General features: G+C 35.8%; 2 protein-coding genes across 2 annotated transcripts; both read left to right on the top strand.

Moving 5' to 3' along the window:
* Positions 1 to 5,235: 5,235 nt before the first annotated feature.
* LOC311298241 (legumain-like) lies at positions 5,236 to 10,541 on the top strand. The gene is made up of 11 exons (XM_084421001.1): positions 5,236 to 5,316; positions 5,678 to 5,768; positions 5,897 to 6,003; positions 6,488 to 6,569; positions 6,693 to 6,763; positions 7,805 to 7,880; positions 8,566 to 8,628; positions 9,478 to 9,544; positions 9,649 to 9,767; positions 9,881 to 9,997; positions 10,148 to 10,541. Exons 2-11 carry the CDS (start codon positions 5,703 to 5,705, stop codon positions 10,235 to 10,237), a joined length of 858 nt encoding a protein of 285 aa, XP_084277127.1. The 5' UTR covers positions 5,236 to 5,316; positions 5,678 to 5,702; the 3' UTR covers positions 10,238 to 10,541.
* A 7,106-nt stretch (positions 10,542 to 17,647) lies between these two features.
* gpbar1 (G protein-coupled bile acid receptor 1) lies at positions 17,648 to 22,354 on the top strand. Its single transcript, XM_084420589.1, has 2 exons — positions 17,648 to 17,779; positions 20,017 to 22,354. The coding sequence occupies exon 2, from the start codon at positions 20,080 to 20,082 to the stop codon at positions 21,106 to 21,108; it is 1,029 nt and encodes a 342-aa protein (XP_084276715.1). The 5' UTR covers positions 17,648 to 17,779; positions 20,017 to 20,079; the 3' UTR covers positions 21,109 to 22,354.
* Positions 22,355 to 25,441: the final 3,087 nt, after the last annotated feature.

Here is a 25,441-nt window from a genome sequence, read left to right as displayed (position 1 = left end):
TCTGGTCCATGGTATCCAGGCTACCTAGCAGCGTGAATAAAATCGCGCTGCGCTCAAGGCAGCATGGGGAAACCCAGGCTAAGTTTGCACATGATTTGTAAGTACTTTATCACTGTATAATTATTATTAAAGTGCTACCCTCTATTCCATAAACATAATGATTGTTATACTGTACAAACTGTATATTCTATCCCCTACCCCTAAACCTACCCATCACAGGAAACCTTCTGCATTTTTGCATCTTCAGAAAACCTCAGTATGATTTATAAGATGTTTTTCCTCATCGGGACTAAAAATACAAACAAACAAATAACACACGTTTGCTTAGCTATCTAAATGGGTACATTGCATAGAATTATGTTGTTTTTATATATGGATAGTTATATATAACAGGTGGTACCGCCCCCCAGGGGGTGTTCAGAGAACAGCGGGGGGTGTTGGAAGCAAGATTTTTGAAAGGGGGGCGTTCACGAGTTTACTCCAAAGATCCAGGCACAAGATTAAACATGTAATTACTTGCAAAATAATTGCCTACAACATTCTAAAATCTGCCAGTTTAATGCGACATGTAAGCTATGTACTATTTACTATTTACTGGTTTTACAAACAAGGACGTCCCCAAAAGGAAGTTTTTGGAGATTTTGTCAGGTTTTGCTCAATTCTGGGTTACAAATTTCTCCCCAAAATATGGTTAAGTAGGTACACACACGCACGCACGCACACACACACACGCGCACACACACACACACACACACACAGTAACATAACTGAAAATATGCTGAAATAGTTCCTTTTTAGACTTGCTTGTGCAATTAGTGCCAAGCATGAAAAAAAGGCAACACTTTATAATAAGTATTTACAAATCATTTGCAAAGTTTGAAGTTAATTAATAGTTTATAAACTGTAGTTAATACATTAATAGACTATAGTGAGTTTTTCCATTTGTCACTGTAATTAAAGTGTTATTTAATTATCTCATACAGTATGTAAAGTGTTAGGAAATGCATTGTTAACAACTTATTGTCTGTAAAAAGTACTCTCTTAACGTCATGGAAAATGGGGAAATGTCATTAATTAAGTGCTTTAAACCTAACCTTTATTGGACAATAATTGCATTAGTATTAAGAGTTCATTAAAATGTTTACAAATACATTAAGCCTATCCGCAAAGTTAGACATAACCACATTAAAAAAAAAAATATATATATATACACAAACCCGATTCCAAAAAAGTTGGGACACTGTACAAATTGTGAATAAAACCAGATTGCAATGATGTGGAAGTTTCAAATTTCAATATTTTATTCAGAATACAACATAGATGACATATCAAATGTTTAAACTGAGAAAATGTATCATTTTACGGGAAAAATAAGTTGATTTTAAATTTCATGGCATCAACACATCCCCTCTTCTTTTTATAACAGTCTGCAGACGTCTGGGGACTGAGGAGACAAGTTGCTCAAGTTTAGGAATAGGAATGTTGTCCCATTCTTGTCTAATACAGGCTTCTAGTTGCTCAACTGTCTTAGGTCTTCTTTGTCGCATCTTCCTCTTTATGATGCACCAAATGTTTTCTATGGGTGAAAGATCTGGACTGCAGGCTGGCCATTTCAGTACCCGGATCCTCCTTCTACGCAGCCATGATATTGTAATTGATGCAGTATGTGGTCTGGCATTGTCATGTTGGAAAATGCAAGGTCTTCCCTGAAAGAGACGACGTCTGGATGGGAGCATATGTTGTTCTAGAACTTGGATATACCTTTCAGCATTGATGGTGCCTTTCCAGATGTGTAAGCTGCCCATGCCACACGCACTCATGCAACCCCATACCATCAGAGATGCAGGCTTCTGAACTGAGCGCTGATAACAACTTGGGTTGTCCTTGTCCTCTTTAGTCCGGATGACATGGCATCCCAGTTTTCCAAAAAGACCTTAAATTTTTGATTCGACTGACCACAGAACGGTTTTCCACTTTGCCACAGTCCATTTTAAATGAGCCTTGGCCCAGAGAAAACGCTCCTGCGCTTCTGGATCATGTTTTGATATGGCTTCTTTTTTGACCTATAGAGTTTTAGCTGGCAACGGCGAATGGCACGGTGGATTGTGTTCACCGACAATGTTTTCTGGAAGTATTCCTGAGCCCATGTTGTGATTTCCATTACAGTAGCATTCCTGTATGTGATGCAGTGCCGTCTAAGGGCCCGAAGATCACGGGCATCCAGTATGGTTTTCCGGCCTTGACCCTTACGCACAGAGATTGTTCCAGATTCTCTGAATCTTTGGATGATGTTATGCACTGTAGATGATGATAACTTCAAACTCTTTGCAATTTTTCTCTGAGAAACTCCTTTCTGATATTGCTCCACTATTTTTCGCCGCAGCATTGGGGGAATTGGTGATCCTCCGCCCATCTTGACTTCTGAGAGACACTGCCACTCTGAGAGGCTCTTTTTATACCCAATCATGTTGCCAATTGACCTAATAAGTTGCAGATTGGTCCTCCAGCTGTTCCTTATATGTACATTTATCTTTTCCGGCCTCTTATTGCTACCTGTCCCAACTTTTTTGGAATGTGTAGCTCTCATGAAATCCAAAATGAGCCAATATTTGGAATGATATTTCAAAATGTCTCACTTTCAACATTTGATATGTTGTCTATATTCTATTGTGAATAAAATATAAGTTTATGAGATTTGTAAATTATTCTATTCCTTTTTTACTCACAATTTGTACAGTGTCCCAACTTTTTTGGAATCGGGTTTATATATATATAAACCCGTGTGTCTATATTGTCTTACTGGATGGTGAGGAGGATGGTTTGAGTGGCCAAAGACTCTTCAAGGATCACAGATGGAGAATTGCTGAGATTAGTTGAGTCTTGGGGGTCAGAAAGCCTATAAAAAAAGAAAAATCAAGAAAAATCCTCCTCGATCCTCCAAAAATAAACTCCAGCATATTCAGTGGTCAGACACGACTGGATCTTCAAAAGGGACCAGATTCTATGGTCAGATGAAACTAAAAAAAGGGCTTTTTGCCAGCAAACCCACCAGATGTGTTCGGTGCACACAGGGATGAAGAGTACCCCATGCCTATGGTTAAATACTGCTGGATCTTATATGTTGTGGGACTATTTATTTGCTGGAGGTCCTGGACATCTTGTTCAGATACATGGTATTATGGATTCTAGCAAATACAAACAGATAAAAAATCAAAACCTGACTGCCTCTGCTAGAAATCTTATAATGGGCCGTGGTTGGATCTTCCATCAGGACAACGGCCCAAAACAAACATCAAAATCAACACAAAAATGGGTAACTGAGCACAAAATGAAGCTTCTGCCATGACCGTCCCAGTTCCCTGACCTGATGAGTGGAGTGAACTGAAGAGAAGAAGCACCAACATGGACTTGTGAATCTGAAGGATCTGGAGAGGTTCTGAATGGAGTAATGGTCTCTGATCTCTGGTCAGTTATTCTCCAAACTCATCAGGCATTATAGAAGAAAACTCAGATCTGTTATCTTGGCAAAAGGAGGTTGCAAAAAGTATTTAATAACAGGGTGCCAACAATTATGGCCAGTGTGTTTTGGAGAAAAACATTTATTTTATAATGTGATTTACCCCCACTTTCAATTCTTTTACTTCACTGAAAGGTTCGATTTTTGTAAAATTTTTTAATGAAAGATCAAAAGGATAAACAATGCAGATTTATTTTTTACAGCCATTTTTTATCATATTTATCAGGGGTGCCATCAATTTTGACCATGACTGTATATATATATATATATATATATATATATATATTTGTAAGTACAGTACTTATATAATGTGTTATCCTTTATTCCATAGACAAAATGACTTCCATACTGTACAAAGTGTATTTTTATCCCCTACCCCTAAACTTACCCATCACAGGAAACCTGCATTTTTGCATAAAAAAAAAAAAAAAATCACTTAGTATGATTTATAAGCTGTTTTCCTAATGGGGACCAAAAAAAAAAAGTCCCAACAAGGTTAAAAATGCCTTGTATTATTATCCCAGTAGGGACATTTGGTCCTCACAATGTATGGATTACCAGGTACACACACACACATTTACAATCGTTGAATGCATTAATAATAATTCACCAAAGAAACAAGATAAGATTTTGACGAAAAAAAACAACTAATTGAAACAAGCGATTAATTCGTCATGAATTTGTGTGGGACAGGATTTTACTTTCATGTGACACCATTCATGTCTTAATCTTTTCCATTTCATGAGAAAGTCAATGTCAAAATGTACCTTTAATGTCATTGAACTGAATATGATACAGTCTAAATTCTGACTGGAAATCTCACAAACACAATTTATTTTCTAGTATTTTTGACTGAAAAGGGAGATTTGAGGTCGGTCTGTAATTAACTAATTTTCTAGGGTAAAGTTGTGTTGTTTTTAATGAGAGGCTTAACAGTTAGCTTGAAAGTTTTTGGGACATATCCTAATGACAATGATGAATTAATCATATTAAGGAGTGAATTTATGACTTCTGGAAGCATCTCTTTCAGTAGCTTAGTCGGTATAGGGTCTAACAAACATGTTGATTTTGATGATTTAACAAACTTTCACAATGCTTCCTCTCCTATAGAAAATAATGAAGAATGAAATGTTCCTCATGGCGTCTATTGCACAGTGTCTGACGCAGTACTGTACTGATGGTTGCATGGTTATCATTTCCTCTGATATTATCAATTTCGCAAGTAAAAAAACATCATAAAGGCTCATTTAAGACATTACCAAATTTTTGCATATTTTGAAAATATTTCATCTGGACAGGATTTTTTCTTTAAAGTAACTGAGTTATAAAAAAAAAAATCCCAAAGTGTAAAAAAACTGTAAAACTTGTGATTTTGTGGAATCAAATTGTGGCTGTGTGTATTTCCCCTTTCTGACAAAACTTTACTGAAGCAACTTGCGCAAATGACATTCAATAAATAATAATAATTCAATAATTAAAAAAAAAAAAGAGAAAACCTGTGGAAGAGCTTCATATTTCCAATTTGATTACTTGTATGTAACTGTTACTGTAACAAGTGTCCCACCTCAAAAGTTTAAAACCAAATCAACTTAATTCTAATTCAAAATTCAGTTTCAGATGATTCACAAAGTCACCAACTGCCATCAGTTAAAGTGAATATGAAAAGTATTGCAAAATATGAAATACACACCCATGAATCTGATGAAATGAAAGGGATAAACTGCCTATATAAAGACAGAGGCTGTCTGACTAAAACCACCAGAGATCAACAGGACAGGAACACCTGATACTCAACACAGGTATGATGGCATATGATCCAATCATCTATAACCTAAATCAATAAACACTTTTAGCAACTGTATTTAATTATGTAGATAATAAAATAGAAACATTTTTGACCAGTATTTTTAACATCATGGCGAGTGATTGACATTCTCCACTTCATGAATAGAAAGCAACACTTAAGTTTAAAACCTGAACTCTTGTTATATCGTCCTAAACTTTATAACATATCATTACTTGTGTTCTTTTATGTGTTTCTTAAAATGCATCATAAATGTATGAGCCATTAAAGAATTAATGTTACCCAATTAAAAGCATTAGAACAATGTTAATTTAGTTTTAAATTGTTAGTATTATTATTATTTTTTATTCCAATAGACTTTGCTTTGAAAAGACTCAAGAAATGTCTGGAAAAAACTGGATTCTCCTCGTCGCCAGCTCAAAGGACTGGGTAAATTACAAACACCAGGTTTGTGTTTGGTTTTTTGTTTTTCATTATTTTTAAGACATATTGTTTATAAATTCCCCAAGGTGTGATGTGCCTCAGTTTATAAATGATGACAGTAACTGAAATCATCTTTGTCATTTGCGTTTCAGGCCAATGTGTGCCTTCATTATCAGATGCTTAAGTATCATCCTAATGAGCCGATTCCTGATGAGCAGATTGTGGTGATGATGTATGATGACATCGCTCACAATGGAAAGTGAGTAATTTCCCAAAGCTTTTGAGTATCATGTGTTTCATAGTTGATCATCTGTGCTAAACATACTGCTAATTAGTAGTGCGGGAACAACAGTGTAACCGAGCCGCATTTCTGGGGTTTTCAAAAGCAAAACAGGGTTGTCACAGAGGGACGACTGGAAGACAATACAGTAAATGATTTTCTGCATTCGCCACAATAGCAAAAGGGGGAAAAGATTTTTTTTTTTAAATGCATGATAACATAGCATCTGCATGACTTTCCAAAAGAGGAAGAAAACAGAGAGATTGATTACGGAAGACAAGAGAGAAAGATGACAAATCGACCGTCATTTGCTCAGACATGCATTACAAATCATCCTCATAACAGCATTTGCTAGCAATCTTTGCAAGATTTAATAATTCTAGAAACACGTCATCACAGAAAAGTGTGGATAAGATTGTTGGAGCTGACCGCATTTAACACTTTCCTTCTTCACCGCCTGCAGAAACCCATGTAATGGAAAAATTGTCAGTGTAGTTGATGATTCAAACGTGTACTCTGGAGTTCCAAAAGACTACACTAAAGAGGTAATATTTGTTTTGTTTTGACATGGTAACAAGTTTAGTTTCATTTGATATTTTTATTCTATATCTGTGCACAATTATAACTTTCAACAATAATGATTAATTATGACAATTATGATCTTATAGGATGTGACCCCAGAGAACTTCCTGGCTGCTCTTAAAGGGGATAAGAGCACAAACAAAAAAGTCATAGAAAGGTTTGTTTGTCTGTAAAGAAGAAATCTTTCAATCTTTCAATGATATCAATGTCATGTAATGTTTTATTATTATTAATAATATCTTCACTTTTGTGCAGTTAATTAAGGGCCAACCACTGAATGTGAGGAAGCAGCACAGGTGCTTAGAGATGTAGCTTTGAATCTGAAATCACATACGTCCCAAAATATCTTTCTCTCTTTCTATTCCTTATACGACCGTAAGTCATAGGGGTGGAGCCTTTCCCAGTTTCCTAGGCCAGAGTCAGGGGAAAGCACCCTGGACAGATGGCCAGTACTAAATAGGCAAAATCAGTATGAGACAAAAGAAGTTTGTCCGAATTCACAGAACTCATAAAAGAGTTGTCAAAAAGTACTCTGATTACCTACTTCTTCCGGCAAGATTTTAGCTTCATCCGAAATCGCATACTCTCTTGAATAGGTACTTATTTTGAATAAGTACTTCACGACCGCTAAAAAAGTTTGCTCTATATAGTGTATGTGTGTGTAATATGAATGTAATCCGGACATACTACATTCGCCAAAAATGTCTATGTGCCTGTGTCTGATCTTTTCAGTAACTGAATGCTCCTCGGCACAAATGATGTAATGGCCCTTTTGGTCATTATCATGTGACCTACCAACGCCAGTCGCTTCACTGCCATTCATAAATCCTCAACTGTGGCCTCATGGGATAGTAAAGTGTCCATCGTATCGAAAAGTAATCATTTATTCAAAAAAGTATCTACGCAGGAGAGTATGCGATTTAGGACGCAGCCAATGTGTTTGTCGAAATACACAATTTTCTATGAATTAGGTGACCGCACCACCTACTGGTCAAAAAGCAATTGTTTCACGTTACAAATATTTCTACATGTGGATTTTGGAAACAACTTTGCCTACAATTATCACCAGGGATGCTCAGTACAATGAAATAACTGTAACAGATCTGCCGCTTCAGTGATTGACCCTGTAATTGCTGCTTGCAGCTAATGTGAATTTGCACATAAAATGAAGTACCATTATTATTTTCATTTAATGCAGTGGACCCAATGACAACATCTACGTCTACATGTCCGGTGTGGGACAAGAAGGCGCGTTTCCATTTCCCGAGAAGGAAGTAAGTATAAAAAGTTTCAAGAGATTATCAGAATGGACATGATATACGGTATATTTATAATGATGAGCCAAAATATCATATAAAAATGCCAATTCTCTACTCTGAAGAGTGAAGCAATGTATGAAGCTCACAGCTCTCAAATAAATTCACTTTTAAACCAAGCAGTTTTCTGTCGACCAACTTGAATATGAGCAAAATCTATGGGGAACATTTTCACCCTCATGCAAAACTCCCAATCCCACGGATTCTTTTGGGAAAGAAATTCTGCCCACAAAATTTCGCAGTAAAACAGTAAATGGGCAGGAATGTTAAGGAATCATTTATCTGAACATGAAAAAATATAATAATAATACTATAGTAGAAACCAAAAATTAGCATCACTCATTTATAAGTGTAGCTATGGACATACATTTGACAACAAAACATACAACAATTTTATTATATTTTTTACATTTATTATTATTTATTTATTTACTTTTAATGGTTATAAGCGATCATCTTAAAAATGACTCTATTTACCCAGTAGGTATGGATTTTAGAATTTACCATGTAATTACAGGGAATAAAACGATCAATCCAAGATTTTGCATGTAAATACACGGATAAGGACATAGGAACTGTTGTGTTTAATCTGAAAACCTGCTGACTTCTAGACCATTAATTAATTCAGAATGTTTTATGACAGCTTTCTCCTAAAGATCTCATTGAAACGCTCAAGAGGATGCATTATGAAAGAAAATTTTCAAAGGTATGTATTCAGTAATGTTTACATAATTTGTATGTATTATAGTATATATACACTGCCATTCAAAAGTTTTTGATCTAAAAGATTTTTAATGTTTTTAAAAGAAGTCTCTTCTGCTCACCAAGGCTGCATTTATTTGATAAAAAACAAAACAAAAACAGTAACATTGTGAAATATTATTACAATTTAAAACAGCTGTTTTCTATGTGAATATATAGCAAACTGTAAACTATTTCTGTGATCAAAGCTGAATTTTTATTAGAATGATTTCTGAAGGATCATGTGACACTGAAGACTGGAGTAATGATGCTGAAAATTCAGCTTTGATCACAGGAATACATTACATTTTAAAATATATTCAAATAGAAAAGTGTTATTTTAAATTGTCATAAAAATTAACAATATTATCATTATTATTATATTTTTTTATCAAATAAATGCAGCCTTGGTGAGCAGAAGAGACTTCTTTTAAAAACATTCAAAAATGTACTGACCCAAAACTTTTGAATGGCAGTGTATGTATATATATATAGCGAGAGAGATGGATTCTGTTTAATAATAATTGAAAAAAAATTTGCTGCCAAATGTGACAAATTTTACCCTCTTCCACCTTCCTTACTTAACAAATCCCAATCTTAAATTCAGACCTTGCGATTCTTTTTCCTACTCTTCTATTTCTAGCAGGTCCATCTTACCCTACAGTCACATTAGTAGGCCGACAACTTTCACAACTGATTCTGCAAGCTTTTGAAAGGGTCAACAACAACCTGTAGTGATATAAAACTGCTTAAGTAAAGGGAATGATTATTTTTAAATATCTTACTATTTCCTCATCATGTATTTGTGCTGCAGATGGTGATATACATGCACGGCAGTTACTCTGCAACAATGTTCGAAGAACTTCCCATTGATATAAACGGTAAGATGCTATATGATACTAATGGTCCTGCCTTATTTGTAACCAGAGTCACACTAGTTTTTATTTGAAAGTTGCGTGTCCATAATCCATTTTCTGTCACCCAGTCCTTGCGGTGACTTCATGTTCCAAATATACCGAAACCACTCCCACTGATTACGATGAACTGAGGGACGTCTTCCTCTCTGATAAATTCTCAAGCACTTGGTTGAAGTACCTTAACAAGGTATGTGTTTTCTGTCTTTAAACTGCAAATTGCATTTGTAGGTTAACATTCTGATCTCATTACAGCCACAAAGTAAACATGACAAATGTGTGTATTTGTCTTTATATTCACAGGTTGACTTTACTGAAAAAACATTCCATGACCTGGTAAAGGATTTAGCTACACAACCTACCGGTAATTGTTTTAGAGAAAGTCTTGAAAAACCCTGTGCCTGCCGGTTTGGGGACAAGGTATTAAATTCTTTTAAACATTTTTAAAACATTTAAAATATTATTTTCATTATTTAAATATAACAGGATATGATCACATATATATTCACAAGATCCATGAATGTTGTACTTTTTTCTAAATTGGTTTCTGTTCTTTTTTCTTCTCTGTAGAAAATCGCTGACTGTTACCTCAGTGAATTCCTGCAAAAAAGGAACTCCCTACAAGCTGTTCAACCCTTGTTCAAGAAAACATCCTGCTGAGGCTCAAGCAAATGACCAGAGTAATTAAGAGTATCCTGATGACCTTTTGTACTAGTTTCTTGTTTCAGACTTATAGCTTTATGATTAAAATTAAATTGATTGCAAAATAGCATACACTATCATTTAAAGGTTTCTGGTTTGGGGTTGATTTTTTTTCTTCATCTTATGTTCTTTTTTCTTACATTCTTATGTTCACCAAGGCTGCATTTGTTTGATCAAAACTAGAGCCTAAAAAATTTATATTGTGAACTGTTGTACCAAAAAAAATTTAAAAAATAAAACTGGGAATAAGGATAAAAATCCAGTGATTGTGTTTGTTATTTTATGTATGTGAGTGGTTTTGACAGCTTCTTTAATTCTACATTGTCTTACGGTGCAAACGGCTGAAAGAAAGGCTCGTCAGGAGGGTGAAGACTTCACCTTCTAATTTGCTTATTTTTCACTCACTACAAACAGATGCAGAAAAAATCATGCCTGAAAATCACACAAAGTGCACACATGTAGATAGAAGTGATTTATTGGACTGGCCTGTACAAATGTCAGACCTGAACTTCACTGAACACATTTGGGATAGTAATATGCATGGATTTGAAATTTGTGGTGTTTAAACGCTCACTTTTGCACAAGTGACTTTAAATATGCTGTTTATTGATACATAATGTCAAGCTAACAGTGATTGTGTTGCTGAAATTACCTGTTCACCATTAGAACAACTATAAAACCTGATTACAGCAGAATTCCTGCAAGACGCGAGCTCTAAACAACATGATGGCATCATTTGTCTTTTACACCTGTTATAAACCACAAAGCAACACTGATTTTGTAATAAATATATCATAACAGATATAAACTGTATGACATACATTAATTATCTCAAATATTATCCTTTAGAAGAGATACAGTACTAGTCAAAAGTTTGACTGAATTTGTTTCTCATAATCCTCAAGACCTTTTGGCCTTAAGGCTTATGCTTAAATCCTTGAAATTAGTTAGACAAATGTAATTTAGGAGCAGAGGCAGATGCAATCATATCCAGACAGGCGAATTTGAAGAAGTTTAAATATAGGCTAAGTAAGCTTTGATTTTACTTTTCTAAAATGTGGGGAAAATAGCAATAATAATGCATGTCTGTATTGTAAGTTGCCTTAATCAAAAATGTTCATTAACTTGAAAGTTGAGTGATAATATTTCAAAATTATCATTTTGACAGACAATAAGTATTGCATTTACCTGCTTTAGAAACATTCCAGTAAACACTGCTATGAGAAGAGAAAAGAGGGGGCAATTACATTTTAAAGCATCCATGTGAAAACAAACCTGGAACGGAGACGTGAGGATTTGGGTAGAAAAACAAGAGATTCTTATTGCATTGCAGTGATTATTTATGGGATATATATCGTAAATTAAATCAGAAGAACAGAGCACAAATGTGCAGTAGGTTATTTATACTGTTACAGTAGAATACAAAGGAAAAAGGGAAAATAATCAGGAGGAAAAGAATGCAGCGACTGAAACAAGCTCTTGCCATAGATATTTTGTCCCATTAAATACCAAGTGTTAACGTTATTTTCCTGACATCTGAAAATAGAACATGAGGGAAATTTTACAGCTCATTGAGTTAAACTGACTAATAGGGATTATTTGTAGCACAACCTTATGATTTGAAATGTTTTGTTTGTTTGTTTGTTTGTCTATCAGTCTTTTTGAGCGGAACTTCCCCAAGTCGGAAGTGCCTCCCATAATCTCGTTGGGAAAAAGGTGGACAGTTAAACCAGTTTTGTGGTTTTGAACCACAGCTCTAGATGGTGCTAAACTCAATCTATCCACCAGATGATGCTGTACACTCATCAAAATCAGTTCCTTCAATCAAAACTGGCTTTGAGTAAATGTGTCTTGAAGATGTTTCAGATGCTTTGGGTATAAAGTATATTAAATAACCAACCACTGTTAGAAACTAAATATATTTTCACTAATGAGGTCAATGTACTTTAAAATATAAATCTCTAGCATAAAAAGGTTTAAAGATAATATCATCACTTGCATCACAGATGTGATATTAAAATAAAAAAATGGGGGTTAATTCTGAAACTTGTATAACCTCCAGCCAACAACAATCTACACACGCAATACACATCCACATACAATACAGGGAAGTGCAACCCACTACAAACAGACATACAGTGTAGTATCTTGTAAACAAATAATTGAAGCATACGGTGTGCACACAGCCAACATGTGATTTAAAGACAACGGTATAGGATATATTGTTTCTGCACTCGTGGATATTTTGTATGATGGTTTTTTTATAGTAATTACTTAGTTTTGTGTTTGTCAAACGGGTTTATCCTACTGCAAAAAGCCATGGTAAAGTCATTTGGCTGTCGTGAAGTGCTTGGCCTTTACCCTATTTCCTGCTCTTAATGCTTGTCACTGAGGCATTTGGCATGTATAAAATTTTTGGGTAAACATTTTTGTCATTTTATAGCTCCTGGGCGTATATTTACTACAGGGATCCACTAAAAAAAGCTACTGTGAAGAAAAATAGGCTTTATGAGATGAGATCATCAACCTTTGTGCTCCTTGCGTTTCTGAGGCCAAACACACACGGTATCGTAACTCTATGTTGTTCAACATGACAGGTGACATCTTGATCGTTTCACACTTTATAGGTTATTTGTACTAGATAGAAGCCATTTTTATAATAAAATATGAATATTACTTTATATTTTATATCATTGGTGTTACTCTAGCATTCGGCTATTAAAAACTCTTAATATTAAAGGGATACTCCACTTTAAAATGAAAATTCTGTCATCATATACTCACCCTCATGTTGTTTCAGTCCTTTATGAATTTCTTTCTTCAGCTGAACAGAAGGAAGATATTTAGAAGAATATCAGTAACCAGACAGTTTCTGGTCTCATTGACTTCCATAGTATATATTTTTCCTACTTTGGAAGTCAATGAGACCAGAAACTGTCTGGTATATGATGACAGAATTTTCATTTTAAAGTGGAGTACCGGTATGCCTTTAAACTTTGAATGCAGCAACATATATGAATGATACCTCAATTTATGCAGCTAAGTGAGAAGAGATGCTATTACTGTTTTAAATTATCTTACATTTTTGTGAGAACTGTAATTTAGCAATTTTTGCTTGCATGAAGGATGGAATATAGAGCCAGAATATACAGACCTGGAAATGGGCTCTTTTAACTTAGACGAGTGAGTAACCACCTAAACATGTTTCATAAAATTGCAAAAATCTATTTCCACCATATCATCCATCTAAATCAACAAATTCTGAGATATATATTTGTCTTCAGGTGAATTCTTAAGGTTTCATTTGGCATTATAAGGTCATGAAGCTGAAAGGTGCTTCTCTGATAATTTAATGCTGATATTTCAAGAAATAATCACTAATTTTGCAATGCAATATAATATTTTTTTATAAATCTCAACTATTTCTAACTACTTTCAAATAAATGCTGTTCTTTTGAACTTTCTATTCATCAAAGAATCATAAAAAAAAAAGTGTCACAGTTTCCACAAAAATATGAAAGTAAGCATGAAATGGAAGTTGCGATAGTGTTTTCTTCCCTAATGTTACGTGTATCCGAGTGAAATGGCTTCTCAAAAAGGAATAAAAAGGTAGGACGGGACTTGATTTTGTCCATCAGGAATCGGCTGGATGGTTGTGGTTTGCAATTGGTCGATCACATGTGAGTGACAGAGTGTCCCGCCCTCGCGCCAGTAAACACATCATCTGAATTCGGAAAGGTATGGAAAATGAATAACGCATTCTAACCTAACCCTTAATCGCTGTTTGGGGTCAAAATGACCCCAATGGACTTTTCCTTCATTTTTTAAAAGTGTTACCTTCATCTCAGGGGCATGAAACTCTGTGACTTTTCCTAAATAATCTATCTAAACATGCACAAAAAAACTGGGCTTGATTTGGTTGTTCTAAAGTTGTGTAAAAAAAAAAGTACCATTTAAGCTGTTTGGGGTCAAAATGACCCCACATTGAAAATGAATGGGAAAATGAAAAAAATGACTTTTTAAAATTTTGTTTGTCAAAAAAATTAAAGTAAATCCATTATAAATCTGAAATTTTTTACAAATAAACCAAGGTCTGGTCCTAGAGCATAAATAAAAAGTAGAACGAACTTTCTATCTCATACACACACACTCACACACACACACAAACACACACATGTGTGTGACTGCAACAGAGAGCATTTTTACAGAAATTGGCAAATAAAATAAACAAAACTGGCATAAATCTAAAAAAATTTACATTTAAATAAAGGTCTGGTCCTAGAGCATAAACCCAAAGTGGAACGAACTTTCTATCTCATACACACACACACCAACACACACACACGTATGTCACTGCAACAGAGCGCATTTTTATAGAAATTGGCAAATAAAATCAACTAAACTGGCATAAATCTGAAAAATGTCACATATGCAACATTGAACAAGCTTGCCATGTGAAAATGAATGAGTCTCTATGGCCCTCTATTGGATATATGTGGTCATTGCAATTTCTTTCTTTAATTATAATTTCTAAAGTTTTTCCACAAACCAGCAGATGTCAGTATTCTATCCCTAACACATAGAGCAATGTCCAAAAACTATTTAGATTTAATTAAGATCATCATTTAAGTGATTTTTTCTTTAAAAAATCTTTTTTCATGAGCCAATTTATGGCCTAGTTATGTAATTGTGCAGTAAATAGGTAAAAAACTTCAAAATTTCCACAAAAACACAGCATAAATGTCAAAATGACCCCAAACATCTTAAGTGTTATCCTTTTTTAACAGCGATTAAGGGCTATGGTAGTTACATTACAGTACATCAGATTTCACTTATCACGTGAAGCCAGTAAGTAGAGATGACGGTCGGAGGATTTGGTGTGCAACAGATCCTGATTGTCATTGACAAGTATCTTATCTTGTAAAGGTTGTGGTCAGTAGCCGCTCCATACACAGAATACGTGTGATCGTGACCTGGAAAGGGAAAGTAAAAAGCGAGCGTGCATTCAAAAGCGATTTCAACACCCCACATATTGATATCTTCTCCCTGATACCCGCAAATTATATACAATATAATTACCCAACTGTATAAGTGCAAGAGTACGCTATTACATTTTTTTCTCCCCTCATGTTTTTTTTCCATCACCATGTCCCTTAAGGGGCTCCGTAGAATGCATCATTTCATTTTTTATAGTATCATAGTATTCTAAATTGTGAGTATAATTAAGTTTGCACCATTTGATTTAAAAATATCTATTAACAGATAACCTTTCAAAAGAATAGTTTCACTCCCTAACCATCATGTCGTTCCAAACTATCTTCTTTTGTGTTTCACAGAAGACAGAAATGAAAACAATATTTACATTTTTGGGTGAACTATCCCTTTAAGAGCTTTACATGTTCTCACGTGGCCAAAAATATACTTCCAACAATCATGCAAGTTTGGAAACCGTTTGTTATGCGGCCATAACTCTTTCTGTCCAGGTGTCTGGACAACTCTGGCATCAGATGAGCGATATCCTCCATCCATAACTGTTTCACTTCTGACCACTCAGGAAAACAGCCACAGAATGTCCAAGTGTCCATTTCCTGTCCCTCATCCCACAATGCGTATTCAATTACGTAACACAGGCCTTTCTTTTTATGTGTTTTTCCTAGGTCTGTATGTGTTTGTGTGTTTCTGCACTTGTGACGCCGCGTATCTCAGGGATGAGGCCATCCGAGGGGAACCTTTGGAAAATGACACAGAGGCTGATAGATGTGTTTGCTGTGGCACCAGGCAAAGCAAGCCTGACTGTCGCCCGCCTGCTTTTTCTCAGCAAACTGAATGCTGTTCTCATGCATCACTGCTGTTAGAGTACAGTAGAGACCTTGCAGACTATGTACAGTAAGTAAAGAATGTTTGGATGTATCTAAAGTCTAAAGCATTTCAAGCATTTAAAATGTTGTCATCTTTTTCTCAGCCAGATGTTGTTTTGTTCAATTTAATCTGAAAGATTTGAAGCCACTGAAAGCAATTGCCATTTTGCATGACACAGAACAAGTAAACAATAACCCAATTTTTCATATCATATAGCTTCAGAAGACTTGAAATATAGTGCACGGCTACATTTGTACCTTTTGGAAGTATACATTACACATTTGGGGTCGGTAAGATTTGTTTTTGTTTTTTTAAAGAAATTATTACTTTTATTCAGAAAGGATGCATTCAATTAATCAAATGTGACAGTAAAGACGTTTATAATGTTGCAAAAGAGTTCAATTTAAAATAAACTTGTTCTTTTCATCAGATAATCCTGGGGAAAAAATGTATTTGTACTAAAATATACAGTTTCCACAAAAATCAGTTTTCAACATTGATAATAATAATAATTATAGTTTATAATAAAAGTTTATAAGTATAGTTAATAATTGAAGACTTCAGATGCAAAAGCTTTTCTTCTAAAATTAGCATTTTTATCAAGCTCATATATTTAGGTTCAGTAATTTCACTTTAATGACAATTAATAGGTCATTTTCATTGCCATTAAAGTGAAATAACTGAACATAAACACACAAACTTGATAAAAATAATCATTCTAGAAGAAAATATCTGATGGCACTAAGAGGCTTTTGCATCTGAAGTCTTTAATTAGTTTCTTGAGCAGCAAATCAGCATATTAGAATGATTTCTGAAGGATCATGTGACACTGAAGACTGGAGTAATGATGCTGAAAATTCAGCTTTGCTCACAGGAATAAATTACATTTATTCCTTAATTTTAAGGTGTAATAATATTTCACAATATTAGTGTTTTTACTGTATTTTTGATCAAACAAATACAGCCTTAGTGAGCATGAGAGACATCTTTCTAAAGCTTTTGAACAGTAGTGTAAAATCACCATCTACTTTCATTGTAAATTATAAAAGACCAGCTCATACATTTTTCCTAACATCTCATTTTGTGTTTCACAGAAGAAAAACGAAATTACAGGGTTGGAATGACATCAGGATGAGTAAATGACAAATATTTCCTTTTTGTGTGAACTAATCCATTAATTTCATTTTATAAACACTTAAATGTTAGAGTATATTCTACTGCATATAGTAGTACAAATGTTGTGCAACACTCTCTTTTTAGTTTATACTAGTTGGACAAACTACCCCTTCAATGTAATTAAACTATTTTTATGATAGAAATATACAATTAGATATCAGCATTGCATGTTTCCATGCCTCCCACATCCATCTCATAAATCGAGTGTAAACTGTTGCTTCCTGAGTTGAAATACCTCTCTTGTGATGCTTCATGGCCGAAGTCAGAATGAGGTCACTGTCTCTTTAAGAAGCATCCTGCTGACTGCTGTGAACACAACTCAGATCTCCGTCCGCAAATGCTGGTGAGAGGAGAGAGGAACACAGAAGAGTTCACATGTGAGAGAACCTCACAGGATCACTGATTCACACATGGCTGGAACATCTTATGCGAGTCTCATGTATGAAGATTAACATTATTTGTAAGGTGAGTATTTGACAGACATGTTTCTTTTAGTTGCACTGCCTCATTTCAAGTGCACTGGGAAACAAAAGTCTGATTTCTCTACTTATATTGTGTTTGTTTGTTTGCATTAAAAAAAGACTAGGGATGCACGATATATCGGTCACCATATTGGTACCGGCTGATATATGTTCTTTTTTAATGTTATCGTTGTCAGCCGATAAGAAAATGTGGCTGATATATTAACGCTGATAAATGATTTCCCTCAGCTAAGACACGACAGATGCGCACTGTTCGCCGTGATGGTTTTGAATTGCTTGAAATATGATTGGGATCACTTCAAAAAAGAAATTACTGTGAAGTGCAACATTTGCAGCGCAAGTCTGTCATGGGCTACATAAAATTATAATGAGAACATTATAATTGTGTGCTTGGGACATGGCTTTTAATGGTGATACTTTTGTTTTTTTGTAACCAGGTTCTCAAAAATTACATAAAAATTTGGAATTATATTTATAGGGCAATATATTGGTTATTGGCTTTTTAAATATGAAGTGAATCATTATCTTCAAGGGAAAAGTAAAATTAAAGACCAAATTCAACAGAAAGCAACACTGAACTTCAGTGCATTTACACCTTGAATGAGAAGGAAAGTTTGCTTGGTGCAAGTGATGGACATTTGATAGCGGTCATGCCATCATTGTTTAATACAAATGGAAACATGAACCTATATGAATATTTAAACATTAGCCGAATGCAATTGTGCAGCACTGGCTTTTATGACCTATAAAAAGGTTAACATGTTCCCTCTAATACTTTGGGGTCATGCAGCTTTGGTTGTGGTTTTTATCTGCATTCTCTGTCTTTACTGCGTCAACTCCAGCATTAGAAGTAGAGTCATTTTGAGTGATAACTGTGCATCATGATAAAGAAACATCCAATTTACTAGATGTTTTGACCAGTGGAAAGGTCAAATACTAAAAAAGATATTGAATTCAAACTTGATCAGATGTTAAAGGCATGAAAATTCTTTATTGACCCATATAGTTCCAAACCCATATGCTGTTTTTTTAGCAGAATCTTTCAGCTATTTCAAAGCTTCACTGGCGGGAAAGATCTATCAGTGATTAGGGGTGTAACAATATATCGTGTCACAATATATCGCAATACAAAAATGCAACAATATGTATCGTGGATAGTTCACCCAAAATAAAAATGACCCTGTGAGAAAAAATTGAAGTTTTCAGAGTCAGTACTACATTAAACTACAATATATTATGTTGAATATAATGTATAATAATGGGGGGATATTAGTGGGTCCTGATAATGCTTATGTTATAAGTCTTATGTTACCAGTAAAAAGTGGCCAACATTATTTTAAATATATCTAGCCAGTGACAGAGTGCAAGCATATTCGTCTAAAATAATTCTGTATTTTCAGGTTCAGAATCATGAATATATTTATTCTGGTGTCACCACTGTCCAAGCCTATTCATTTACACCCACAATGTTATATCAAATTTAGCATTTAATCAACAGTACATTTTTTCTTAAACATTTATTATATGTCTTGGAGTATCGCAATAATATCGTATCGTGAGTTCAGTATCGTGATATGTATCGAATCGTGAAATTAGGGTATCGTTACACCCCTATCAGTGACTAATACAGTATATATATATATATATATATATATGCACATATACACACACTCATACATTGGAAAAAGAGTTGTGGGAAAATGTATTTTTGTGTTCTACAGCAGTGTTATTATTGTTAACTACTGTAAAACATTTACGTTAATTGGAATAAATTAAACGTTAACATAAGTAATAAAGAACATTAAAAACCTAAACTGTATTCAAATTACTAAAGCTGAAACAAAAATGACTAAAAACTAAATTGACTAAACTAAACAACACAATTACTAAAACTTTCAAATGAAAATATAAAAATAAAGACTAATTCAGACTATTGATTTAAAAATGGTACAGGATTGACATTAAAAAAAACACTGTTCCACAGAAATAAATAAAAGCATATGAATTTTAAATGAAAATGTTAATCATGAGAGTTTTCATTTTTTGTGTGACCTATTCCTTTAATTCATTTCAGGAGGGTCAGATGTTAACTCTCATTCTGTCTTATATAAAAGGGAAGTCAAACAAACTGGTAGCGCTAAGATGAATGATTACGTCTCCAAGCAACTGAACAGATATAATAGGCAAGACCTGTTTACTATATTTTACTTATGTTTTCAGGACTCTCACAGTGGATGGAGAAGGTTTAGTCTGGTTTAGTCCAGTGGGGAACAGCTCTTCATCATGAGTCCAGACGACAAGATGAGCAAAGAGAAACTGATCTTCTATCTGACAGTTCCACTCTCCACAATCATCATCTTCTCCAACCTCTTCATTATCATAGGCATCGCCTGCAACCGGCAGCTGCACAACACCCCTAACTACTTCTTCTTGAGTCTGCTGGTGGCCGACTTGTGCACGGGCATCACCCTGCCTTTCATTCCCCGCATGACATTAGACCGGCATCTGGACTTCAAGCACTGTTTGGTGATGTACATCTTCCCAAACTTTCTGTTCCTGTCGTTCCTCTTCAATCTGGTGATGGTGCATTACGAGCGATACCTGTGTATCGTCAGCCCGCTCCACCACAGCCAGTTCTGGGTTCACCGCTACTTCCCATTGGCCTTATTAACAGTTTGGCTCCCGCCGTTGCTATACGCATCCCTCCCTGCTTTTGGATGGAATAATTGGGTGGAACCCAATGCCAACAAGAGCTCCAACCCAAACGAGACGTTACTGAGATCAAACACAGTTGGTAACACTTCCAAAGAGGATGAGGTTTGCTCCTACAAACAGGTTTTTCCCAAGGCCTTCATTTACCTGGAAGTGTGCGGACTGGTTCTGCCGGCCATGCTGTCCATCGTGGGCATGATGGGACGGGTGTTGTGGATCGCACACAAGCAGCTGCAGAACATCTGCAAGCTCCACCGGGCCGTGGACCGTCTTCAGCAGCAGCAGCCGACGGACCACGAGCAGCAGCTTAACCTGCGTTACGCCAAATGCGTGGCCGCCGTGTCCCTCACGTTCTTGGTCTGCTGGGTGCCGTATATAATCTACCAACTCATGTCCGTGACGGCTCTGCAGAGCGGCGTGAGCTTGCCAAGCTCCTCTCTGTACATCATCATGTCCTGTACGGGAATCGGGAGCATGGCCGTCATTCCGCTGATACTGGGACTGGCCAACAAGCAGTACACTGAGCCCATCCGCATGCTGATGCGTAAACTGAGAAACCGCTGGAGAGGAGGACAGAACAACAGAGATATTGCGCTTTGACGTAGGACGTAGTCGTAGGATGTTTCAATTGAATGTGTAAATGAATGTTCTGTCATGCATTAAATGCTTTATATAAACTACTGTTTAAAAGTTTGGGGTCGGTAAGATCTCTTATGCCTGGTTCAGATTACACGATTTTAGCCCGATTTTGGCACGATCCGTTTGACGTAGGGTGTCGTGGGGATTCGTAAACGACAACGGGCGTCGGGATGCAAGATTCGATCGTTTCATCTCGTATAGTGTGTCATAGTGGGCGACAACCGATGCTTCACGACATCACCATAAAAAGACTAGCATGTTTAATTTTTTTTCCGGTCCTCCACGACGGGTTGCGCCAAGAGTGAGTGAGTGAGTGTGTGTGCGCGAGAGTGAGTGAGTGAGTGCGTTTGTGTGTGTGTGCGTGTGTGTGTGTGTGTGAGTGCATGTGTATATGTGCGAGTGAATGTGTGCGTGTGAGACAGCACACGATGACTGGTCGGAAAGCAACGTGTAGTCTGACATGTTTCTTGTCCACGAAACGACAAGATTTTTGGAGTCAAAATCGCGTAATCTGACACAGTGGCTATCGCAACAGACGAAAAAATTGTGTAATCTGAACCAGGCATTATGCTCATAAAGGCATATTATAACTTTTTAACTGTATTGTAAAAGAACAAAACACTCTATTAGTTAGTAATCACATCTATTTATCCCAGGCTCAACAATAAGTTTGTCATGTTGACCCGGGAGTTTTGTGTTGCCACTGAAAATCTTACATTTCATCTTGTACATTTATTTTTATGCCTTGTAAACGTAAATGTTCAGTTTTCTGTAATGTGTTCTACGTTGTTGTTGCAAACTGTGCTGATTTGTCACCAAGATAACAAAAGTTACTTGTCATACTGATGGAAACATCAGTAAAAATATGTTGAAAACTACAAACCACTTAATAATGTTTTATGCTGTAAAAATGTGTTTATGAGTTTACGGAATGATATTATATATATTTAAGCACATTCTTAATTTTGTATAAAAAAAAAAAACCTGGAGGATTTTTTTTTAAATAACGTTAAAGGGTTAGTATCCCCAAAATGGAAATGCTGTCATTACTCACCCTCATGTTGTTCCAAACCCATAAGACTTTCATTCATCTTCAGAACACAAATTAAGCTCTTTTTAATGAAATCTGAGTTTTCTGTCCCTCCATTGACAGCTACGCAACTACCACTTTCAAACCCCAGAAAGGTAATAAAGACATCATGAAAGTAATACATGTGACTCCAGTGGTTTAACCTACATTTTAAGAAGTGAAGCCAGTGCTTTGTTTGTGCAAAAAAACATAATTTACCACTTTACTTACAAAATATTATTCTCCAACACACATTCATGAGAGCAGAGCACCACAATGCATGCATTTTGTGTTGACGTGAGAGTAGACATTGTTGTGTGTTGTCTATCTATCTATCTATCTATCTATCTATCTATCTATATCATTACAAATTGAGGACAGTAAGCTAAAACATATTTGTTTGCCGTACATTCATAATCTAAACATTTCCCACTGAGATAAAGCATTTACTATTAGACATAAATTTGACGTCATAAAGTGAATAAATGAACAAATATGAGAACTTTAAATTGACCAATGGTTTAAGATGTGATCATAGATGTGGTCAGCTATTTCTGTGACTGAGATAAGAGTGTTTTTCAGAGGCCCTTTACTCATACGCTCATTCCCAGAAACTGTCCTTCCACTGCCAAATGCACTAACATTGAATTCATCACGGTGGGGAATTGTTAAATGATACACTGAGTCTAGAGAAAGTCTTTTGAATATTGTGTGTTTGCATACTGTCTGTATGACCCACAAGACAAAAGGCTAAAAATCACAAAGTAACTGTAAACAAGACATATAAAGACAAATTGAGATGTCCTGATGGTTTGTGTTGCAGGGTAAAATGGAAATATGTCCAGTCCCTAGAGAACATTTCAGTAACTTCACAACAAACACTGGCCAAGACTCTCTAACGTTGATCATTACTCACATGTACATTTATATAAAGAAGAAAATATTTGCTTAATGCTTTTAAGTCTGACTCTTTGTTCCCCATAGTTTTGTAGAAGCTAAGGAAGGTCAATAGTGTACAGAGTGAAAAACCACAAACACACCCTCTTCCCTCCACCCACACACACACACACACACACATTTATCACTTGCACTTTCGATACCCAACACTTTCTTCCTTCTTACTACTCACAGAGCGTTCAGCTTTCAGAAGACAAATCATTACTATTGCTCATACTTACATTTAGGGACTGGAACCCCTGATCTTAACCATTACATTTCAATATACATAGGCCTGGTTTCACAAACAGGGCTTAGATTAAGCCAGGATTAGGCTTTTAAATACGTGCCTTAGAAAAAAGCACATTACTGGCGTGCATCTTGAGACAAAACAATGGCAGTGACATTTTAAGATATGTCTGTGAAGATATGTCAGATATGTCAGAAAGCAAGTGTTGCTTTCAGTTAAAAAAGCTCAAACATGCATTTTAGTCTAGAATTAGGCTAAGGCCTTGTCTGTGAAACCAGGGGATCAAATTTTAAATATTTTTCAATAAAACATCTATATTGTTCCATAATATTTTATATATTTTTATATAGCATCTTAAAGTTGTCACTTTTTGAGGGTGAGCAAAAACGCACCGTTTTGTGTCTGTTCCTTTAAATGCAAATGAGCTGCTGCTCCCAGCACAGAGGGCGGAGCTTCAATAGCTCGTGTCCTTTTACCTCACACAGACATGCACTGAAAATTTCAAAAACTTTTAGCCTTTTATGTTCAAACCGGTTTCAGATAATGATGGAGAGACTCAAGAAGAAGTGACAACATGTAGAATGCAACAGGACGTTTCTGAATGGTTCGTTGATGAATTTATGTAGCTTATGTGTAGTTATCTTCTAGTCATTGATTAGCATATTCTGTCTTGATTATCTATAAATCGGGTTCAGGGGGCGGGGTTTATGTAAATTCTAGGGTTGGTGATGTCACTAACCCGGGCGGAATGTCATACCAGCAATTTCTTTAAAAGCAAATATCTCCCTTTGCTTTGACCTTTGAGCATTGTAACTTTGCAGATGTTGTTTATGCTCAAACAGCAACATTACACACTAACTAAAGTAAAAAAAAATCATAAATCATAATCAACCACCCCTTTATTAACATAATGGTTTATAAACCAAGTACAATGTGAAACAAAATATGATTACATTTTTATGAAAGAACGAAATATCGCAGTGTCCAGACTATACTCAAATTTTAAATAATTCTAAATAATAATACAAACCATTCATATAAATACATAAAAATTTAGTATACAGTCTATTTAGGCTTTGACCTTTCAGTCTCTGAGGTTTTGATGAGCCTCTTCTTGGCTAAGAATAAGGGACGACAGTCACTCCTATTGTGCGTGGATGTTTGCGTAAGCTATGGTACGTTTATGAATATGAACGGCACATGATATGATCTCTTTTACTGTCTATGGATATGATATTGTAGAAGAGCATTTTTAAACACCACCCCAGCGTTTTTAATCCAGTGTCTGATGGACACTCTGATTTATTAAATGCAAACGTTAAAATGCATAAGCTTGAAACTATTTCGTCATGTCTGTTTTTCATTTTTCATTTAAAAGCATTTTAGAGAGCTATAATTAACAGTATTGGACCTTGCCAGTGCTTATTTCAAAGTTATTTAAAAGATATTGTGACAGACCTGGATTTTTTTTCTGCAATGGTATTATAAAGAATTAATTTATCTACACTGCTCAAAAAAATTAAGGGAACACTTAAACAACACAATGTAACTCCAAGTCAATCACACTTCTGTGAAATCAAACTGTCCACTTAGGAAGCAACACTGATTGACAATCAATTTCACATGCTGTTGTGCGAATGGAATAGACGACCGGTGGAAATTATAGGCAATTAGCAAGACACCCCCAATAAAGGAGTGGTTCTGCAGGTGGTGACCACAGACCACTTCTCAGTTCCTATGCTTTCTGGCTGATGTTTTGGTCACTTTTGAATGCTGGCGGTGCTTTCACTCTAGTGGTAGCATGAGACGGAGTCTACAACCCACACAAGTGGCTCAGGTAGTGCAGCTCATCCAGAATGGCACATCAATGCGAGCTGTGGCAAGAAGGTTTGCTGTGTCTGTCAGCGTAGTGTCCAGAGCATGGAGGCGCTACCAGGAGACAGGCCAGTACATCAGGAGACGTGGAGGAAGCCGTAGGAGGGCAACAACCCAGCAGCAGGACCGCTACCTCCGCCTTTGTGCAAGGAGGAGCAGGAGGA

The sequence above is a fragment of the Rutilus rutilus genome, assembly GCF_951802725.1.
Source record: "Rutilus rutilus genome assembly, chromosome: 10".
NCBI classification, from domain to species: Eukaryota; Metazoa; Chordata; class Actinopteri; order Cypriniformes; family Leuciscidae; genus Rutilus; species Rutilus rutilus.
Note: the sequence above shows the minus strand (reverse complement) of the source record. Positions and strands in the feature narration are given on the sequence as shown.